General features: G+C 49.0%; 1 protein-coding gene across 1 annotated transcript; it reads left to right on the forward strand.

Annotated features, from left to right (window-relative positions):
- The first annotated feature begins 2,457 nt into the window (after window positions 1-2,457).
- Ing5 (inhibitor of growth family member 5) lies at window positions 2,458-20,861 on the forward strand. The gene is made up of 8 exons (XM_036173354.1): window positions 2,458-2,525; window positions 4,771-4,842; window positions 6,593-6,759; window positions 7,101-7,212; window positions 7,357-7,450; window positions 18,298-18,433; window positions 18,560-18,621; window positions 20,096-20,861. The coding sequence occupies exons 1-8, from the start codon at window positions 2,489-2,491 to the stop codon at window positions 20,136-20,138; spliced, it is 723 nt and encodes a 240-aa protein (XP_036029247.1). The 5' UTR covers window positions 2,458-2,488; the 3' UTR covers window positions 20,139-20,861.
- The last annotated feature ends 167 nt before the right edge of the window (window positions 20,862-21,028 follow it).

A 21,028-nucleotide genomic window follows, 5' to 3' on the forward strand; every position in this document is an offset into this window, starting at 1 on the left:
AAGACCAAACCAAACCAAACAAAACCCCCCCCCCAAAAAAAAACCTGCTTTTGGGGGGCTGAAGAGATGGCTCAGAGTTTAAAAGCATTTGCTGCTCTTGGTTCAGATCTCAGTACCCACATGGTGGCTCACAATTCTAGTTTCAGGGAATCTGATACCCTTTTGGGCTTTCCTGGGCACCAGGCAGGCATGTGACGCACATCTATAACTGCATGAAAAACCCTCACATGTGTACAAAAAAAAAATCTAAAAATTATACAACCAATAATCTCATGGGTGGAGGATGTGAGGGGTTGTTCTGGCACTGTTTCTGTAGCCCAAGCTGTTCCTTGGCTCTGGAGCTTTCAGGACCGGAATCCCTTACTTCTGGCCTGCGTGAAGTTACAGAGTAAAAGCAGAATTGGCACGTGGCACATAAAATTTTGCCCATGAAACTTTTTTAAAATTAATTAATTTATTTATTATGTACACAGTGTTCTGCCTGCACGTGTCCCTGTCGGCCAGGGGAGGGCGCCGGATCTCATTAAGGTGGTTGTGAGGCACCATGTGGTTGCTGGGAATTGAACTCAGGACCTCTGGAAGAGCAGTCGGTGCTCTTAACCGCTGAACCATCTCTCCAGCCCTCGCCCATGAAACTTTGCTGGAGATATTTTCCTAATTTTAGTAGGTTCAGTGTAGCAGAGAGATCCGTGGTGACTGGCAAGTGTATCCATGATAACACTGAATAAGGTTCGGACACAGAGGAAACACACTCAATCCCACTGTTATGCCCTGATCTCGAGGACCCCCGAAAGACCACTACGGGACCCAATCCCATTTGTAAAACCAAAGACCCTTTATTTCAAGCTCAGGATTGGCTGACATTTGTCTAGGGTATAGGTGTGTGCTGGGAATGTTTGGAATGTCAGTTATTTCCCCTTAGATGCAGGCCCTCCCTGGGTGGGGTCAGCTATGGCCTTTTTTGGATCTGGGTGTTGCATGCCAGCAAGCCTGTCTGGGTCTCCAAGCCTGTCAAGGAGGCTGCAAGGTCAAGCTACCCTGTGTCCTGCAGATCCACCATCTGACATATTTAAGTAGCACAACCCCCCTTTTGTTTGTTTTTAGAGTCAGGGTTTCTCTGTGTAGCCATGGTTGTCCTGGTGCTATGCCCAGATTATGGGGACCCCCAAAAGACTACCACGGAGACCGAATCCTGCATGTAAAAGCAAAGAACCTTTATTTCAAGCTCCAGAGCTTGGTCCCTCTGTCTGTCCCACACAGTGGTGAGATCAGAGAACCCTGAGCTCAGGTGGGGCAGAGTTTTTGGTCATAGCGGAGATTGGGGTGAGGGGATTTCTAGGGTCCAGGACCCTGATTGGCTGACATTTGTCGAGAGGTATCTGTAAAACAAAAAATAGGTGTGTGCTGGACTCTAGGACATCTGGCTACCTTATCTAATGGTTGGAATATTTGGGATGTCAGGTACTTCCTCACCCCTGGGTGGATCCCTGGGTGGTATCGGCTTAAGGCTTTTCCTGGATCTGGGTGTTGTCTGCCAGTAAGCCTGTCATGGCTGCTGTGTGGTCAAGCTATTCTGGGGCCTCTTCACACTGGAACTCACCCTGTAGACCAGATTAGCTTCAGACTCAGACAGAGATCTGCCTGCCTCTGCTGGGATTAAGTCAGGAGCCACCACTGCCCGGCTACCTTCCCCCCACCTTTTTTTTTTTTTTTGAGCACGTCTCCCTAGAATGGGCAGGCATGGAACTCACTACATAGACGAGGGCAGGCCTTAAACTCTTGGAGATACACCTGCTTCTGCTTCTGAGTGCTGGGTTTGCAGGCACGTGTCACCACGCCCTGCTTTTCCAGGTATTTTTTTTTTGCAGGCGTCTTAGATGTGCATGGCTTCTTCATCAAGTGCGGGTCAAGACATGCAGGTCCGGTGTGAGCACGCCCCTTCGAGACCAGAAAACTACAAAGAGGATCAGTGTTAACCAAGGCGTGTGTGTGTGTGTGTGTGTGTGTGTGTGTGTGTGTGTGTTGGGGGGGGGTAGGTCTCCTTCAGGGACGACCACGCTGCCAGCTTCGAGTGAAACCGTAGGCAGCTCATGCCGGCTCTGGACTCGGCCAGCCCGCAGGTCTGAACAAGGTCGGCAGAGACGCAGGCGTGGAGCCAGCGCACGTGCAGCGGGGTCCCCAGTCCAGCGCTCCCGACAGGGCGCCGCTGAAGGCTCGCAGCTCGGCGGGAGCCCGCGGGAGAAGCAGCTTCCGCATTGCAAACCGCGATCGGACTCCATCGCCCACCCGGTTTCCCTCCGGGAAAGCCCCACAGCGCCGCCTGGCGACCGCAGCCGGCCGGAAGCATGGGGGCGGGCCCCGCCGTGCCCCGCCCCTCCTCCGGCCAATCGGCGCGCGCGGCTCATGAATAGTGAGCGCGCGGCGCCGCCCCGCCCTGAGTCCGCGGCACCTCCCGCTCGCGCAGACCCCGAGCGTGGCCGCAGCGAAGATGGCGACTGCCATGTACTTGGAGCACTATCTGGACAGTAAGCACCCTGGCCGAGCCGCCGCCCTCGCGGGTCTGCGCCGCCGCCGCCCCTGGCCCACCGCGACCCGTGCGGGGCCCCGGGGTGCGGTCGCGGACGGGGACTGGTTATGGGGAATAGAGGGGGGCTCACGGCCGGCCTGGGGCGGGGCCGTGGATGGAGGGCGTGGGGCGCGGCGCGGGGTCCCGCCGCCTCCGCCGCGCCAATTCCAGGTGCGTCACGGGGGGGCGGGGCCGGCCGCTCAGCCCGCCCTCTCCGCTTCGGCCACACCCCCGACGCTGGCCACGCCCCGGTCCCCTCCCCTCCAGTTCAGTCTTGCTTGGGGGAGGTCCGCCCCTACTTAACCTGCTGCTGCTTGTGGTGTTTGCTTATGGAATCGTAGTAGTGAGGGGAGCTCTAGGCTAGTGGGGTGCTCTCTTTTCGCGGGAACCCGAGCTGTCACAAGCCAGTCCGGCAAGGGAGGATGCTCTGAATAATGGGTTGATTTTTTTGACATCCCAGGCATGTCTTCCTCCGTTTATTTATAGATGTTGAGATTGAGAGGGGGATTGTTTTTCACCTCTTTAAAAAAATTATTTATTTATTTATATTTTAGGTATGAATGTTCTGCATGTATACCTGTACACTAGAAGAGGGCGTCAGATCCTATTATAGATGGTTGTGAGCCACTATGTGGTTGCTGGGAATTGAACTCAGGACCTCTGGAAAAGTGCTTTTAACCTCAGAGCCATCTCTTCAGCCCTATTTTCCAGTCTTTACATATGAAGAATTGAGACCCTTTGTAGGGAGGTGGATCAAACCAGTGAGGCCCCCTCTTGTTTTGATTTTCTCACTGGACTTGGGAAGTGGGTCACAGAGGTGATCTGTCTTCATTCTGATGTCCATCCAGTGGGCATTCTGAGGTGGATCCAAGATGGGTTCATTTTATTACTGCCATCGTGTGATGGTTGCTGTCCACTCTTCCCACCTGCCCCGTGCCACCTGTGGACAGGAGCCCCATTTCTCCAAAACTCACTGAGAGTTGAGACCCGCCCCCTCCCCCCTTTAAAGTTCGCAGAGGATTAAGGCCTGGGGATAAATGTCGATCTGGAGACTGAAGATAAAGGTCCCTCCCTGAGAGTACAGCAGTCTGCTGGAGGGTAGAGTGCTGACTGGCTGCCCGGGCCACAGGAGCCAGGCTGTGGGTGATAATGTCTTGGTGAGCTCAGGAAGTTACAGGCTTATAGCAGCACGTTTTATAAAATGCTGGCCTTGTTGGCTGTGGAGAGTATTTGGAGTGTGACAAGACCAGAAGGCATCTGGAGCCTCCTGAAAGCTGGAGCTAGATAGAGGCAGATCTCCACTAGGGGATGTGGTGCAGGCAGGAAGGCACAATGGGCTGGTTTGCTGACCAGCTCACTCTTAACTGGAGGGACTAGTGAGCTGCGCAGTGGCCTTGGTTGGATTTCTAGTGCTCATGGCTGTGTGTGGCTAGAGGCTGATGTGTTGGGCCGTGCAGAGAACAGGGACGGCTTGGTCCACAGTTCCTGGTGCAGTAGGTATCAGGACAAAGTTGGAGAAATTGAGGGACTCAGGTTCTGGCTTGAGCTTTGGAGGATGCAGTTCACAGAGTGGTGTGTGGTAGGGGTGAGGGGAAGGTGTGGCTGAGGGGAGGAATCTCAGCTGTCCTCCCTGTCTGTGTATGCTGGGGCGGGTTCCTGCATCCCTCCCACACCCCCTTTCAGCTGCTGGTGCTTCTGAAACTGTCAGCCTTTGGCATGTGCCCTTAACATGGTCTTAGTCTTTGCAGTCCCCTAACTAGAACAGAAATAGAAGTCGAAGCCTGCTGTTGCAGGCTTTGGTGTAAGGCCCTGGAGATTTTTTTTTCCCCTAAAGAATTATTTATTTTTTATTTTATGTATATGTGTTTTGCCTACATGTGTGTCTATGCACCACATGTGTGAAGCCAGAGAGGGCATCAGATCTCCAGAACTGGAGTTACAGATGGCTTTGAGCTTTCACATAGGTGATGAGAATTGAGCTTGGGTCCTCTGGAAGAGCAGTAAGTACTTTTTTTGAGGCAGGGTTTCTCTATGTAGCATCGGCACCTTTCCTGGATCTCACTCTGTAGCCCAGGCTGGCCTCGAACTCACAGAGATCCACCTGGCTCTGCCTCCCAAGTACTCTTAACAGCTAAGCCGTCTCTCCTTTCCTGGAGGCAGATTTTTGTCTACTGAGAAGTATAGTACTTTCTTGTTTCTTTCAGGCATTGAGAACCTTCCCTGTGAACTTCAAAGGAACTTCCAGCTGATGCGAGAGCTAGACCAGAGAACGGAAGGTGGGTATAGCCTGAGCTGGGTTTTGACCATTGGTCAGAGAGAGAGAGTAAAGGACGTGGGGTATCAGAGAGTCTGAAGGGACCTTGTATAGCACAGGGTTTGCATCGTACAATGTCTTGGAGAGAGTGCTGGTACTTTGTTGTTTTTGAGACAGGGTTTCTCTGTGGAGCCCTGGCTGTCCTGGAACTCACTCTGTGGACCAGACTGGGCTTGAACTCACAGAAATCTGCCTGCCTCTGCTTCCCGAGTGCTGGGATTAAAGAGGGGTGCCACCACTGCCCCACATTTGTTTGTTGAGATAAGGTCTTGCTATATAGCCTTGGGTGGACTGTAACTGGCTGTGTAGACCAGCCAATCCTAAACTTATAGAGATCTGCCTGCCTCTGCCTCCTGAATGCTGGGAGGTGTGTCCCACCATGCCCATCTCAGGTACTTGTTTATTAATTTTGAAATAGCATCTTGTTCTATGGCCTGGGGGATCGTAGGGGTAGGGAGGAGAGTGCTGGTACTTTTAACTCAGCTACAGTTTCTTATTCTTTTTTACTCTGTGTGTACATGTATGATATGTGTGTATACATGTGCGGGGATATACACCTGCCATGGCGTATGTGTAGGGGTCAGAGGACGGGACAGCCTTGGGTTCAGACCTCACCTTCCACCTCGTTTGAGACAAGGTGTCTTCTTGTTCACTGTTGCATGTACCAGGCTAGCTGGGGTTTTCCAGTCTCTGGTGCCCCTCTCCCAGTAAGTGCGCTGGGAGTGCAGGTGCACATGCTGCCACACTTGGCTTTTAAGTGGCTTCTGGGGGATTTGGACCCATGTCTACTCTCACAGCCGTTCCTTCACCCACTAAGCCATTTCCCTAGCCTGTTTCCTGGCTGCCTACACGGATTCTTGCCATAGCTTTCCAACTGTTGTCCTTTTCAGTTAGAGTATCTGTTGCACAAGGCCCTGGGTTCGATCCTTAGCTCAAAATAAATAAATAAATAAATAAATAAATAAATAAATAAATAAATAAATAAATAAATGCTTTGGGCCAGCAGTATTTTGGAATTTTTATGTTTTTCAGTTTTAGAGTGTTTACATCTGTAATGAACTATCTTGGGGGAGGTGCAACTCGGGTCTTAAAAGATTTGTATGTGGAGGGCCATTTTATCTGCCGTTGCTATTGATTTTGTGTGTGAAATAGTTTGTTCTGAGCTGCATGCTGTCGGCTGTCATTGGAAGTCCCACTTCTCGGTTAGAGCAGAGTTGTGTGTGTCTCTGCCGTCGGTGTTAATGGACGCATGCAGCGTGCTTTTACATGTTTCGCTCTGTTGTTCACTGTCAGCAGCATTGAATTCAACCACAGGGTTGTGAGTCACTAGTTCCTCCCTGCGCTCTAGGTGGTGTGTATGGATGGAGCATTGACCTTGCTTACTAGTCCTACTGCAGGTTGGATGCTTACATTGTGTCTTGCTTTTGGCTGCTGTCTTGTGTTTTCCTACGTGTGTTCGGGTACCCGTGTGCTCCTCTGGGTATGTGACGAAGTTGTACACCAGGAGCTAGGCAAGATGACCACAGAGTTTACTGTTCAGGAGAGTCAGAGGGCAGTTTGACTACTTGCTGGACAGTACCTGTGCTGGGTCTGTCCTGGGTAAGTTGCCGTTGTAGAAAGTGCACGCTGACATGGCCAGCGATGCTCCTGCCAGCATCCTGGATGCATGGCACCCTACCTCCTGCTTCCACCTCTCCCCTGCCCCCCGTTAGATAAGAAAGCAGAGATCGACATCCTGGCTGCAGAATACATTTCCACGGTGAAGACTCTGTCTTCGGAGCAGCGTGTGGCCCATCTGCAGAAGATCCAGAGCGCCTACAGCAAGTGCAAGGAATACAGCGATGACAAGGTGCAGCTGGCCATGCAGACCTACGAGATGGTGAGCGAAGGAAGGGCTGGGCGTGCAGGCTCCCGCCCCTGCCTTCCACGCCACAGAAGGAAAAGGGTGTATGGAAACGTGCATCTAGGGTGGGAGTTTGGAGCACCCAGAGAGAAGACACATTGGAGGTCTTCATCTGGGCCTGCTCCTGTGATTTTGTTTTGTTCGGGGCCCCTGTTTTTCTTGCTTCTTGGTGAAACCATGTTTTGTTTGTCTGTGTTTTCTTGGGGTGCTGGGGATCTAATCCAGGGCCTTGTGCATTCCAGGCAAATGCTGAGCCACTAAGCTGCATCCAGCCTTTGTTTTCCTATGAAGTCACGTTTTCACGTGTCCTTTTGCAGGTGGATAAACACATCCGAAGGCTCGATGCCGACCTGGCACGCTTTGAGGCCGACCTGAAGGACAGAATGGACGGAAGTGACTTGGAAAGCACTGGATCACGAAGCTTGAAAAGCAAGTTGGCCCATGTTCTGTCTATTGATGATTGCAGTTTGGAAGGCTTTGGTCTAAATGTGTTAGGCACACGATGGTAAATGAACCGGGGTGACTCTTGCCCCACTTTGGTCTGTGATAATTATGGGGGTCTTTGTCCTTCAGAAGGTCGGAGTCAGAAGGAAAAGAGAAGCTCCCGGGGCCGAGGCAGGAGGACATCAGAAGAGGACACTCCAAAGAAAAAGAAGCATAAAAGCGGGTAAGAGGTTTGCTGCCCCCTTTTCCCAATGGAACACAGGGAGAATGCGCCAGGGTGAATCACTCGGTACCAGTACCCAGTACTTCACACATGCTGAGCCAGCCCAGGCACACGATGGTCCTCGGACAGTCTCTTCACACCTGGGCTGCCAGCGTGACCAGGGCGGGCTGCAGGAGTCTGAGCGCCTGTGTGCAGAAGGCCAGACCCCTCCTCCGAGTTCATGTCTGTGCGGCCCTTGGTGTCAGGAGAATGCTGTGTACTTCCTGACGACACTGCTGTGCTGAAGCCGCTTTTTCAGTAGCTGCACTTACTGTCGATGATGGTTTTATCCATTGCTGTGTGTTCCGTACGTATTTGCTGCTACACTATGTGACTGCATCCACGCATGTCGTCGTTTATCTTGAAGTCCTTCGAGACAGTCTCCTGCTGGTTCTCCCGCAGAGGCACTGTGCTGTTTCACTGAAGTGGTGACGGACTAGAGGAAAAACGGTGAAGTCAGGGGACCCTGAGTTCTGGGGAAGCTGGTTCCCCTTGACAAAGTGGGGAAGATGGGAAACTCGGGTATTGAACCTCTTGGTGCAGGGACACTTGATCTGTCACTAAGCCACACCCCAGTCCTCCCAGTGTGGTTGCGGCTTTTATTTTATTTTTTGGTGTTTTGGGATAAGGTTTGCTATATGGCCCAGGCTGCCCTTGAACTAATGACCTTCGTTCTTCAGCCCTCCTAAGCACTGGAGTGCTGGCTTTGAGTGCTGGTAGCTGGTTTTTGCCGCCGTTGGGGTCAGACCCGAGGCTCCGCATTCTGGGAAGGTACTCTGCCGACCGAAGCCGGTCCCCACCCGTCTTTACCTCTTTTCCTTCCGTCGTCGTCATTTTGCTTTCTGACTGCAGTCGCTGGCTAATTCCGGCTCGTGGGGTGGCAGCAGGGTGTCTCTGCCCGCTCCTTCCCCTAAAGCCAGAGGCCATGCTTCTTTCTGGGTTTGCACAGACAGTCTGGATGACTGCAGTGGTTCGCTGACTTGCCCAGCCGTGAGAGCGTGATTTCCCATGAGTCTGTGCCACTCCTGTACCTCTTGCTCGTAGTCTCTGGACCGGGGTTTCGTAAACTTGTCTGTTTGTGACACACAGAAATATAAAACACACAGAAAAAATAGGTATATAGGAGGGCTGATAATACATCCTATAGAAATTTATTTTAAACAATTCTTTGACATACATATATATATATATATATGTATATGTATGTATGTATATAGTGTATAATATAATACATTAATGTTTTTGTTTTTACATAAAGAATTGTCTTTGCTTGATATTTGGTACTGGAGGACCATTATAGAACATCCTCATTGCTTGTCGGAGTTGATTGGTATTTTGATGACTAGGGTTCGGTTATTGAATATTCTGAATCCTTCTACTGTTGTCAGATTTTCTAAGACCTCTCCCCCCCACACACACACATTCAGTAGTTTAGGGTTCGTGACCCACAGTTTAAGAAGCTGAGGTCTAAACAGTGCTGCTAAGTAGAATTCCATTGTGATCTTAGGGAGCGTCTCATGTGAGGTGAGGCTGAATCTGTGCGGGTCTGACCTCCAGCAGTGGGCCATGCTGTCTGTGCAGCTGTGGTACAGGTGTCTGCTCACGGTGGGAGAGGATCAGACTGTAGGTTAGCAACTTGTGTTGATATCACAGATGGTAGTTTTCAGTTCTGGAGCACCCATTTGAATGGATTCCCTTTTTAAAAATACAAATTTGGCTCCTTTTTTTGAAAATGATCCATATTTCTATCCATTTACTCATAACCTCGTAATTCTGTTAACTTTTTTTTTTTTTTTTTTTTTTTTTTGAGATAAGGTCTTACTCTTTGGCCAAAAAGCAATGGACCAGCCAGGCAGTTGGTGGCACATGCTTTTGATCCCAGCACTTAGGAGACAGAGACAGGTAGATCTCTGTGATCATGGCCAGCCTGGTCTACAGAGCGAGTTCCAGGACAGCTCCAAAGCTACACAGAGAAACGCTGTCTAAAAGAAAAAAAAGAAAATAGCAGTTACCCTGAACGTCAGCATCCCGAGTGCTGAGCATTAACTCACTCAGGATAGCTATTTAAAGTTCTGTTCTGTCAACCTTAACATCTTGAAAGACTGTATCTGCTGTAAGTCAGCTTCATACTGCCCACTGCTTCTGGCTTGAGGAGAGACTGGCCGTGGAAACAAGCCCTGGTTTCACAGACTCTAGAGCTGAGGGACTTGTCACTCTGCCTTTGACATATAGCTCACTTAGTTCTCATGTTCAGCACATGGCCTGGGTGTACATGGCTACCACATGTAGGTCCTGAAGTGTTATGTTGATAGCTAGGCCACCCTTCCTGCCAAATCTAGCAGATGGACAGCACCTCTCCTGCTACAAATCACCCAGCTCTATTACTCCAGGGTCTTGCTGCCTGTAAGGGCTTGTTGAGCTTTGCATTTCTGACTTGTGGGATGGCTGCATGATGTCTCTGCTCCTTCCTTCTCCAAAACCTCTTGTATAATATTAGAGGGACCAGCCTCAATATTATACATCCCAGCGGCTCAGGAGAGAGAACTACTAACGGCGAGGACTATTTTCGGGAAATAGAATCTCAGCACACCAAGCTCCATAGTCCACTTGCTTTAATTCCTCTGGCATAACATCCTATATACACAGCTTCAGTTCTGTTCTCGTGCCTAGCTCCTTTCTTGCCCATTTTCTATTTATCTACTGCTTCCTCTTAAGTTCGTCTTAACTCTGCCACACCTAGGGCCTTTTCAGCTTGTTCTTTTTGTTTGTTTGTTTTTTGTTTTTGAGCTGAGAATCGAACCTAGCAAGCACTCTACCACTGAGCTAAATCCCCAACCCCTTCAGCTTGTTCTTACCCAGCTAGTACTTCCCCATCTGTCTCTTCCTCATCTTCCATCTCATTCCTCTAGTCCTCTCTTCTAGTCCTTCAATCTAGTTCTTCCCCATATCAGTTTGTTCCTCTCAAGTTCTTACCGTCTAGTTCTTCCATTCTCTTTTCTCCATCTCCCCGTGCCCTGGGAGTCCCGGTATATATACACTTACAAGCAGTTTTCCCTTGGCAGTGCAAAGCCAGGCTTCCAGGGTCAAATGGAGGGGTGATAAGAATCCCATAGAGAGGCAATAACCATTAATTATCATTTGCAACCCCAAAGGGCAGTGACCAATGGGGAATGAATTAACTAAGGGCTAAATTCTGGTAATATCTAAGAAGAGGGATCCTATGTGCTCAACTATAACCTCAAACGTGATTGGTAGAAAATGTTAGGAATCTATAAGTTGCTAGGTCAGTGGGAGAAAATAAAACTGCCTTCTTTTTCCCCGTGGCTTCTATCTGTCTGAGCTATCTGCCGTTTTTCTGCAGGGTGGGGGAAAGTGTGCTCAGTCGCTAGGCGATCTTGTGTACAGCTAGATGCCTCTGGTAATTAGTTAAAGGGAGATCTGGAACTAGAGGTAAAGTTTGGGAAAGGAGGAAGTAAAGCTTAATTGGCACAGCCGCCAGGCCTTCTCAAACAGGTAGTCTGGATGCTTAAGTCTGTTCTTAGAGAGTACAGAGGTATCTCTGATAAGGTACTTTCCTCCAGCTGGGGATGGACCTGGCCGGATACTGCCAATGATAATTACAGAGAGGCTTGAACTGGGGTTCTGGCTGAGCATAGCTGTTAGCACAGAAAGTTATCTAAATATTCCTAGAAGCGGTTTGGTAAGGAGTTAAATGTCTATAAAGTTAGTAAGGCTGTAAGAAAGGAAATACTAAATTGTGTAAAGCTATTACTTAATGTCCACCTGACCTAGGTAGTATCTCCTTGTGGAATTTATCTTAAATCTGGAGACTTGTTATTACTTACAGCTAGTCCTTGAGAGTGACTAAGGGAGATATCTGATTCCAGAGGAAGCCTTTCCTGAGGCTGTTCTCCAAATACCTGGAATGTGTATGTCCGGAGAGTGATCAGTCCACGCTGTTAGCCCTTCTTAGGGAAAAGTCAATTGGGAAAACTATGAAGGCACACATGATTTTCATAGCAGAAGATAGCTGATATGTAACAAGCCAAATAACACCAAAAACTCCTTGTATTTGGCTTCCTCTGGGGGAATTCCCTGATCCCTCCAGGTAGTGACTTTGCCATAACCAGCTGAGTTCTTAGGATATGTTCCTGTGTCCCGCAGCCAACACCCAGAGGCCGTGCTTTTGGGTTGACACAGACCTTGCTGGTGTCTTCTTCACTGAGTGTTTACTTAGTGTCCTCAGCATGAGGAGCCCAGTATAGGGAAGCCAGCACCCACTGGCTGGAGCATGCCCCTAAGGCCTCAGGTGTGAGGCAGGCATTGTAACAGCTCCTAAAAACTCACAGATGAGGCAGGCTGTTCAGTCTCTCCCTTGACGGGAGCCATCATGTTACGTCTGATGCTTTAGACACAGTCACTGGCTGGGCGGTGGTGGTACACACCTTTAGTCCCAGCACTCGGGTGCCAAGCAGATCTCTGTGAGTTCGAGGCCAGCCTGGGCTACCAAGTGAGTTCCAGGAAAGGTGCAAAGCTACACAGAGAAACCCTGTCTTGAAAACCAAAAAAAAAAAGAGAGAGCGAGAGAGAGAAACAGAAGCAGTCACTGCTTTCTGACCTGTGTGCTGCTGCGGTGGTGGCAGTGGTAGCGCACCTGTTCTGTATTGACTTGGTGTTGGTGCGTTTCTTCCCTGGCCCCCAATGGCATTGCAGCCGCGGTCCTGATTTGCGTGTGTTCAGACGGGAGAGACTGCTGGAAGAAGGGTGTGCTCCGGCCTTGGCATCTGGGGCACAGGTCGGCTTCCTCAGAGCAGGCATCAGAGATAGCCCCAGGCACTGAAATTCTGGACTTGCTGTATCAGGGTGGGCACTTGGTGTGGCTTCAGGACCCGAAGCTCACACAGACTGTTTTCTGTCTGGAGTTCTGCAGTCTTTGTCCCTAGCCTGTGGTTTTCTTCTTGACCTAGATGAGATGGACTAAATGTTTCAGTTATAGCTTGGTGGTGACCATCATTTTCCACAGGGGACTTGGAGCAGTGCTCTGTCAGGTTCCTGTGGCTCAGTGGCCACTTGACCAGAGGATGGATATCAAGGAGAGGTACTTTCCCAAAACTGCCAGACCCCATCTCTCCCATGTAAGGTCCTATAAGCTAAGGCCGATGTTCAGCTCCATGGCTGCCCCAGGGCCTGGTTTTCCGGCATGCCAAGGCATGCCTGTGGGACCAAAGGGGTCAGTTTCTTCTGCAGTCCTTATCCTAAAGTTTGGGTAAGCAGCTAAGTCCCTTCCAGGTTACCTGGATTGCTAGGGAAGCCCATGGGCAGTCATGTCTGGAGGGAGCCTCCCTGGACACATCTGGGGAGGGGAGCTTACCTAGCCCAAGGCCAGAACAAGTTAACATGCCCAGGGGACAGAGACTGCCTGTGGGGTACTGCTAACTAGGTGGTCTTCTCAGCCTCTTCTGCTCTCCCCTGTGTTTTGTTTTCTATTTCAGAGACAAGATCCTAGTATGTACAAGCTGGCCTTGAACTTCCTTTATGGTTCAGGCTATAAAGGCTTTGAACTCAGGATCCTCCTGCCTCAGCATTCTAGGTGCTGCATTAAAGATGCCTGACTGACTGAACCTGGGGATTCTGAGCTGCAGGTCACATGAGAGCTGAATGGTGGAGCTTCCTGTGGGAAAGTTCCATATAGCTGATAGAATTGAGCAGCAGAGGCAGGCACACTTCTGGGCTTGGTTTGCTGTCTCAGAGGCAGGTGCATGGTGTCTATTGACAGTAGGCCACCCAGAGACCATGGAGGCCAAGAGGCCAGGCACAGAGTGTCGCTGGTCTTTAAGAATGTTTCCTACTTGACCTCTTGGGAGTTGCTTGAAAGCAGTATTGTAGAGCACTTGGACTCACGTGTTTGTGTGACATTTCTGTGAAAGCATGACCTACCTGCTAAGGAGAGGCCCCAGTTCCAGGTCTCCAAGGTGCTGGGCTAGAACGTCATTTACACACTGCCCTGTATATGCAGCAGCTGTGATGGCCTGGGGAAACACTTAGGAATTCAGAGGCTGGGAGCCCAGGCTGCTTCTGCAGACATAGCCCTCCTGGGAACTGGCCGTCTTTATCTATCATTCTGCATTCCTAGGGTAGGGATAGTTGTGTTACAGGTTGTAGCACCAACCATAACTGGTCCCGGAGCCAGATATCAGGGTAAATGCTGAAAGATCAGTAAAGGAGCCAGCTACTAGAGAGACTCTTTTTGTTGTTGTTGTTTGTTCTTTGTTTTTTAAGATAGGGTTTCTCGGCATGGCCTTGGCTCTCCTGGAATTAGCTCTGTAGACCAGGCTGGCCTTGAAATCATAGAGATCTGTCTGCCTTTGCTGGGGTAAAGGGAGTGGGCCACCACCGCCCCAGTTAGAGATACTTCTTACCTCCAGGACTTCTCCGCCCAGCCATATCATTTCCTTGTTTTCATTAGATCAGTCTTGTGCAGCTCGGGGTGGCCTTGAATTCCTGATATTCTTGCTTCCTCCCAAGTGCTGGGATTAAAGATGTGTGCTACCACTGTCTGGCCTCTGTGGTTATCTAGTGGCTAGCTCTGCCCTCGGATCTTCAGGCAAGCTTTATTTGTTAAAGCGCAAACAAAAAAGTCACAGCAGGTCTAGGGATTGTACTATCTAGACTGCCCTACAGTTTACATGATTATTTGAAAAATGTATGTAAAGAGTAAGTTCAGTGTCCTCTACAGTGAAGGGTGGTGCTGGGCTTTTAGGCAGCAGTTGTAGGGGAGGGTGAAGTGTAGTTAGAGTTTTCCTGCCTGGTCCAGTCAGGACAAATCTCTCTTACCCACCAGTCCCACAGTCGCTCAGACCCAACCAAGAAAGCACACAGAAACTTACATTGTTTAAAAACTGTATGGCCGTGGCAGGCTGCTTGTTATCTACTTCTTCTATCTTAAATTAACCCATTTCTGTTAGTCTATACTTTGCCACGTGGCTCGTGGCTTACCAGTGTCTTTACATGTTGCTTCTCCTGGCGGTGGCTGGCTGTGTCTCCCTCCAGTCTTCTACTTCCCAGAATTCTCTACTCTCTTGTCCCGCCTATACTTCCTGCCTGGCCACTGGCCAATCAGAACTTTATTTACACAGAGCGATATCCACAGCACTTCCCCTTTTCTTTTTTTTTTAAAGGAAGGTTTTAACTTTTACATAGTACAATTACATATAACAAAACAATTATCAAGCAAGAATTATAGTTACAATATTAAAGAAGATATCCTATCTTATATTTGTGAGTCTAAGGTTTTATATCTAACTTATCTTGTATCATAACTGAGGAAATTATAACTATCTAGTCTTCAACCACATCAAAGACCTCCGAAGGATATAATATTACCTGAGAACCGGAAGAAGGATGCAAGCATTTTTCAGGAGTCTTGCAAGAGTAGACAGAGACAGCTGGCAGCCTGGACAGTCACCTAATGTTCCTTTGTAAAGTTGGGGCATCTGTCTTCAGCCCACAGGGCTAGAGTCTCTCGGTCACTTCTCTCAGTGTCCTGTAGAATGTCTGGCATTTTCCTCTGTGAAGCAGGAACCTGAAGGACCATTTTGTCAAGCAAAGTTTACTGGTCACCTTTCTATGGGTCCTGCATGTCCAGTCGATCAAGCAGTCCAGGCAAGAACATTTTCTTGCCCAAATGGCTATTTTTGCCAAGGTGAAGATAAGATATGAAGTGTCTTCAATGCCCATCGTTGTCTCTGAAGTAAATCGGTGTTGCCAGGAGCAGACATGTCTCACTGTCCAGAAAGTCTAAATTTTAAAAATATTTTAAATGCCATATTCTGAAGGTCTTTGAAGTATTTGAAGATTACCTATCTATCTGAAATATCTCTGTGTATACCTAGAAGACTTAACTAACATGGCTACAAGTATGATTATCCTAGATAATTAATTATTAATCTATTTTTAATTATCAATTACAATTTTAAATGAGCTGTACAAACATAATATCTTAAACAAGAGTAGAAATATACACGCAGTATAACAAAATTAACTTTAAGTTTGTATCAATAGACTAAAATCTAAACCAATGTAAAACATTTTAAACAAGTTGTTGCTCTTTAGAAGTTCCCTAATCTACCCATTCATCCTATTATATCTATATCATATTCCCCTTTCTTCTTTAGAAAGAGATCGCATTTATAATCAATCTGCTTTAAAGAAAAATATTGGTTTTCTCTGTCCCACACCAGAGGGCTCTTTTGATTTGGGACACAAGAATTTCTTAACCTTTTCTTTTAGCAACATGTCTGGGTTTAGAGAAGGAGTGAGCTAATTACATCTCCAAAGCCAGCTTGATAATTTTGGGAATGTGGGTGTAGTTTCTCTTACTACTTCCTGCTGGAGGGGAGCGCTGTATCTTATGGGGATACAAAGAAAATTTTAGGATTATGGAGTAGTCCATTAGGATGAACCTCTGAGCCAGTTGCCTTGAAACCATTCTGGATGTTGGATCATCTGGGCCATGGTGTCATCGGAGACCTTTCAGGTGGTCTTGGCTGATCAAACCTGATATATCTTAATCTGGAACAAATCCATAGCCTCTGGCTTTCTGTGGAAACAAAAGCAGAGACTCTTTTCCAAAGCAACATATCCTTATATCCAAATTTTAAAGTCAAGGTACCTTTAAAATTTACATTTTTGTTTAACTCAACAGCTTTTATGATCAAATCTTTTTCTGTGGTTAAAAATCCCAAAGACAAGACAAACCAGATTCTCTGTGTAATATCCATCTTTGTAAGACTGAAACACCGCTGTGGCTGCTGGCTCCGCCCACCTCAGTTTTCCAACATGGCGGTGGTACAGTTTACTGCCAGCTCTGGGTCTGGAGCCATGTGTACCATCAACTCTCAGAAGCAGTTCTATTAAAGCAGCGCATAGCCCAGAAACCTTTTTTTTTTTTTTTTTTTTTTAAACTAGCAAAGGCTAAATCCACCACACAGCAGAGTAAAGTGTCACTTATAGATTCCTCATTCCCGCCACACTGCAGGTCAGACGCACACACCAGGAACCCGCCATAGTAGCTCAAACCGGCAGGCTACCACTAACTTGAGGGAGACAACTAGGAAGCTGTTTTTAGCTCCGTTTAGAATCTTTTTTCTCAGGTTTTAGGTGGAAATTCTTGCCCCACGTTGGGCGCCATTTGTAGTTAGAGTTTTCCTGCCTGGTCCAGTCAGGACAAATCTCTCTTACCCACCAGTCCCACAGTCGCTCAGACCCAACCAAGAAAGCACACAGAAACTTACATTGTTTAAAAACTGTATGGCCGTGGCAGGCTGCTTGTTATCTACTTCTTCTATCTTAAATTAACCCATTTCTGTTAGTCTATACTTTGCCACGTGGCTCGTGGCTTACCAGTGTCTTTACATGTTGCTTCTCCTGGCGGTGGCTGGCTGTGTCTCCCTCCAGTCTTCTACTTCCCAGAATTCTCTACTCTTTTGTCCCGCCTATACTTCCTGCCTGGCCACTGGCCAATCAGAACTTTATTTACACAGAGCAATATCCACAGCAGTGAAGGGGTAGAGTTCTCGCTAGGTTGCTGTTCAGAGACCTAGAGGCGGTTTCGGGCATTAGGAAGTGAGCAGGATAGTGTGCACCAAGCTGGCTCTTGTTAGCCTGGTGGGCAGATGGGTAAGGTTACTTACTGGATTGATATCTGGAACCCAAAGGAGGCTAAGGGGCTGCTAGTATACGGTTTGGGGTGAGGGTTCCTGGGTAGTTGTAGAGGATACACTGTCTCTTCTCAAGGGAAGAGTGTGAGAGTCTCTGGGAGCCTACCTCCGACCTGCTCCCACCTATTGAAGAAGAGAGAGGAATGAGGAAATATTAGGTAGAAAGATAGACCTAGATGACAAGGAGAAAGACAGAGACACAGGATAGCTTCAGGAGGGTCCTGGGTCAATACCTAGCCCCCAGATCATTATTCAAAAGAGCTTTTTATAACAAGCCAAGGGGAGAGGCAAAAGACCTCCCCCTTGAAGGTCAAAGCACACCATCCAGCCAAGTGTAGACCCTTCCAAACACCTGGTAAACACACCCCTGGCCAGATCATCCCATTTTGCAGCCCTGCTGGGTAAAGCAAGCTCAGATGCTCTGGCCCTGAGTAAGGTCTCACTAGATAGCCTCTGTGGGCCTCCATAGAGGAGGGGAAATCCATTGGTTATGGTAGAACGGGTGAGTGCCTCAACCATTGGTCAGCCTTGGGTGAGACACAGATAGACGCTGCTCAAATGTTAGCCATCTGCTGGCAGGGGGTCGCGGTCTTGTCCCTACCAGGAGGTGGCAGCCACCAGGGAGGCCCAGAGAAAGTAGCAGCTCTATCTTGCTGGAGCGGATGTTTGTCCCAGTAGACAACAGTGGCTGGTGTGAGGGCAGCGTGGTTCCTGTCGCTGTCTGCTGCCGCCCCTAGGTTTGTGGCTGGTAACAGTCCAAGGAAATCTCTCTACCTGATGATTAACACCCCATAGCATTCTCACTGTAAATCTTAGGAGAGGTTTGGCCGGAAGGTTTTGAGGTTATCCTTGAGAATGCATCTCTGTGACAGGTATTAGGACTGTTCCCAGGCTCCATTGACAAGACAATCAGAAGCAGGCTCATGAGTGATCGATCATTAGTTCTGAGTCATTGTGGATTCTTCCCTTGGAACCTCAAGCATCTTTGGAGGAGCCCTGGGCCATTTGTGGAAGGGCTACAGTCTGGCCTCCTGCGTCTCCTGCCTTCCTCCTGTTGCCCTGATCAGCAGACCCTTTCTCTCCCCTCAGGTCCGAGTTTACTGACAGCATCCTATCTGTGCACCCCTCTGATGTGCTGGACATGCCTGTGGACCCTAATGAGCCTACCTACTGCCTGTGCCACCAGGTGTCCTACGGGGAGATGATCGGCTGTGACAATCCAGATGTGAGTGGCTCTTAAAAGGGTGCATGTCCCCGGGACAAACTGTGTAGAGATGGGTGGGTGTTAGCCATTCTGTGTCTAACATACCGAGTGCACGGGTGTGATGCAGGCTTTCCCCTTGCTTTGCAGTGTCCAATTGAGTGGTTTCACTTTGCCTGCGTGGATCTCACTACAAAGCCCAAAGGAAAGTGGTTAGTACGGGGGTGACTGCAGTCTTGGGCAAGCCTGTCTGATGCTGTGGGTCCTGTTGTGTGTCTCCATATTTCTGCAGTGTTGGTGCTGGCTGGGAGGGTGGTGGTGGCGGTGGTACGCTTACAGAGGGAGATGTGCTGCTCAGCTTACCTGGGTGTGTATAGTATTCACACTGCCACCCTTGAAGAAGGGCTTCCTGCCCACACCACAGTGTGTACCCAGTATGCCAGGACAGTGCTGTGCCACTGAACTGTGTTCCCTCTGTCCTCTGGCTCCATGTTGGGTAGACATTATTTTAAGTGAAGACAGAAGAGTAGGTTATTGTCTTCAGGGAAAAATGGGAATTAAGAACACGAGAAGGACCTGTGGAATCTGTGTGCTCCCTTCTAGGGGGCTGCATCTAACAGAGCATAGGAGGCTTGTGCATTCTCGTTTCCATCCTACCTCTGGTAATACCTACTGTGCTTGGCTCCTTAGCTCATGTTACAAGAACCATGCGGCAGGTGCCTCGGCTGTGCCTGTGCCTTGTGGGAGTGGGCTGGGCTCCCCTGGCAGTGGGCGTGTGAGAGCGGGTATGTGGCTAGGCTGTGATAGATGGTGTGTACTCTGCTAAGGAAAGGGAAGAAAGCAGACTCATGTGAGACCATGGAATCTGACTTCAAGTTCAAGTTGGACATGTGTTGTTTGCAGGGTTTCCAGGTGGGGAGTCTGACAGCTCTGGCCAAGCTGTTGTGTTACATCAACCTTAGAGAGTCTATAAGCCTGGCAGCTGCCCAATGTGCTAGGCCCAAAGCCAGACAGAAGAACCAGGGGGTGGGGTTCCACCGTGTCTTTCTGTAGGTTACCAGAATGGGTTTCCTCAAAGGGACACACAGCTTCTAACTGACCCGGTCGGTCCCTGTAGCACAGGTTGGTGCGCAGAGCTTCTGAGCACAGAAGGAAAGTGATGTCAAGGAGCTGTCGGCCACACGGAGACCTCACTAGCACGTCCCTTGGATCATGAGTGGTTGCTGTGTTCTTGAGTTCCGTGAACATTGCCTGAGGCTCTGATATGTGCTTGACCCACAGCACTGGGACCTGTGTGACCCATACAGGCCCCAGCGCCCAGTGCAGTGTGGTGTCCACAGGCTTATCAGGCCCGTGTCTGCACGTAGGCTCTTCAGGATGTCCAGTCTACCAGCCAGCCATTGGTGTCACCTCTATAGTGGGCGCCTCATATTATGACCAGCCTTATCAACCTGATCACAAGGCTGTGCTGATACATATTAGTCAACTTCAGATACACACAAGTTAGCGTTTTCATATGCCAGCTTTTCTCATGAAAGACCGCCACTCTCAGCTGGTGTAGCTGTCCTCTGGCACTAACTTACCAGAGTCCAGCTACCCTGGGGGATGCGGGAAGTATAGCCTCGGGTCTCCTGTTGCCAGGAGAAATGATGCCAAAGGCTGATCCCCGTGTCTTTCTCGTGACAGGTTCTGTCCACGATGTGTTCAGGAAAAGAGGAAGAAGAAGTAACGGAGAGGCTGTTGTGCCAGACTGCAGAGCAAGCTAATATATTTCTTCACTCATGTTGCAATATTATCTTTCATTTTAAAACTACCTTATTTCAACTGATATTTAATAATTCAGTGGCCAGTTATGATTTCGGATGTTTCCCAAACTAAGAAGCCACTGCACCATTTGCACAGGACAGTCTCGCGGGGACTTGCCACAGTGACTTCACATGCAGGCGCCCCGCTCCTGCAGCTCCCCAGCACTGAGCATGGAAACATTGCCTGTGGTGAGTGTCAGTCTGGGCTGTAGGCAAAGTGCTGCGTGGTGCAGGTGGACACATTTTAACCTGGTGTCCTGCCGCTGTTTGGGAGCTAGAGGGTCAGCCTTGAGGGTCCATGTTTTCCTGGACTGTCTTGCATCACCCTGGAAGCCCAGCTGTTGCTCTGTGAGCAAAGTATTGTCAGGCGCTGTCCCATGCTGTGCTCTGACCCTGACCGAAGACCAGGGACTCCTGGCCAACATACCTCTGATGTGTCTGGAAGGGACTGGGGCTCTTCCCTGGTGGAAGCACCCTGTTTCATTGTGCACCACCTTTTCAGTGTGAACTTCCAGCCCTCCCTGGAGATTAAGCTTCCATTAGCCTCGGACTGTCAGTTATAACAACCAGCACCGCCCAACTGCGGATAAACAGCCAGGCTGAGCTTCCACCTCTCTGGGAATGCCTAACTTTTTTTTTTTTTTTTTTTTTAACTGTGAAGATGAAATTATTGTAATAGCATGAAGGTCATGGGTCAGTGTGTCTATGAAGTGAGTCTGTCTACTGTGAGCTAATTTTAGAATTCTGCTATGTTGCATCCCACTAGACCAGCAGCTTACATTCAAGGGGACTACAATTATGTGACATGATTTGT

The sequence above is a fragment of the Onychomys torridus genome, chromosome 23, assembly GCF_903995425.1.
Source record: "Onychomys torridus chromosome 23, mOncTor1.1, whole genome shotgun sequence".
Lineage (NCBI taxonomy): Eukaryota > Metazoa > Chordata > Mammalia > Rodentia > Cricetidae > Onychomys > Onychomys torridus.

What these genes read in the sequence shown, in the direction of transcription:
- Ing5 (XM_036173354.1), top strand. Translation starts at nt 2,489, where the DNA reads ATGGCGACTGCCATGTACTTGGAGCACTATCTGGACA. An exon ending in CTTGGAGCACTATCTGGACA is followed by an intron (nt 2,526 to 4,770) that starts GTAAGCACCCTG and finishes TGTTTCTTTCAG; the next exon opens with GCATTGAGAACCTTCCCTGT. An exon ending in CCATGCAGACCTACGAGATG is followed by an intron (nt 6,760 to 7,100) that starts GTGAGCGAAGGA and finishes GTCCTTTTGCAG; the next exon opens with GTGGATAAACACATCCGAAG.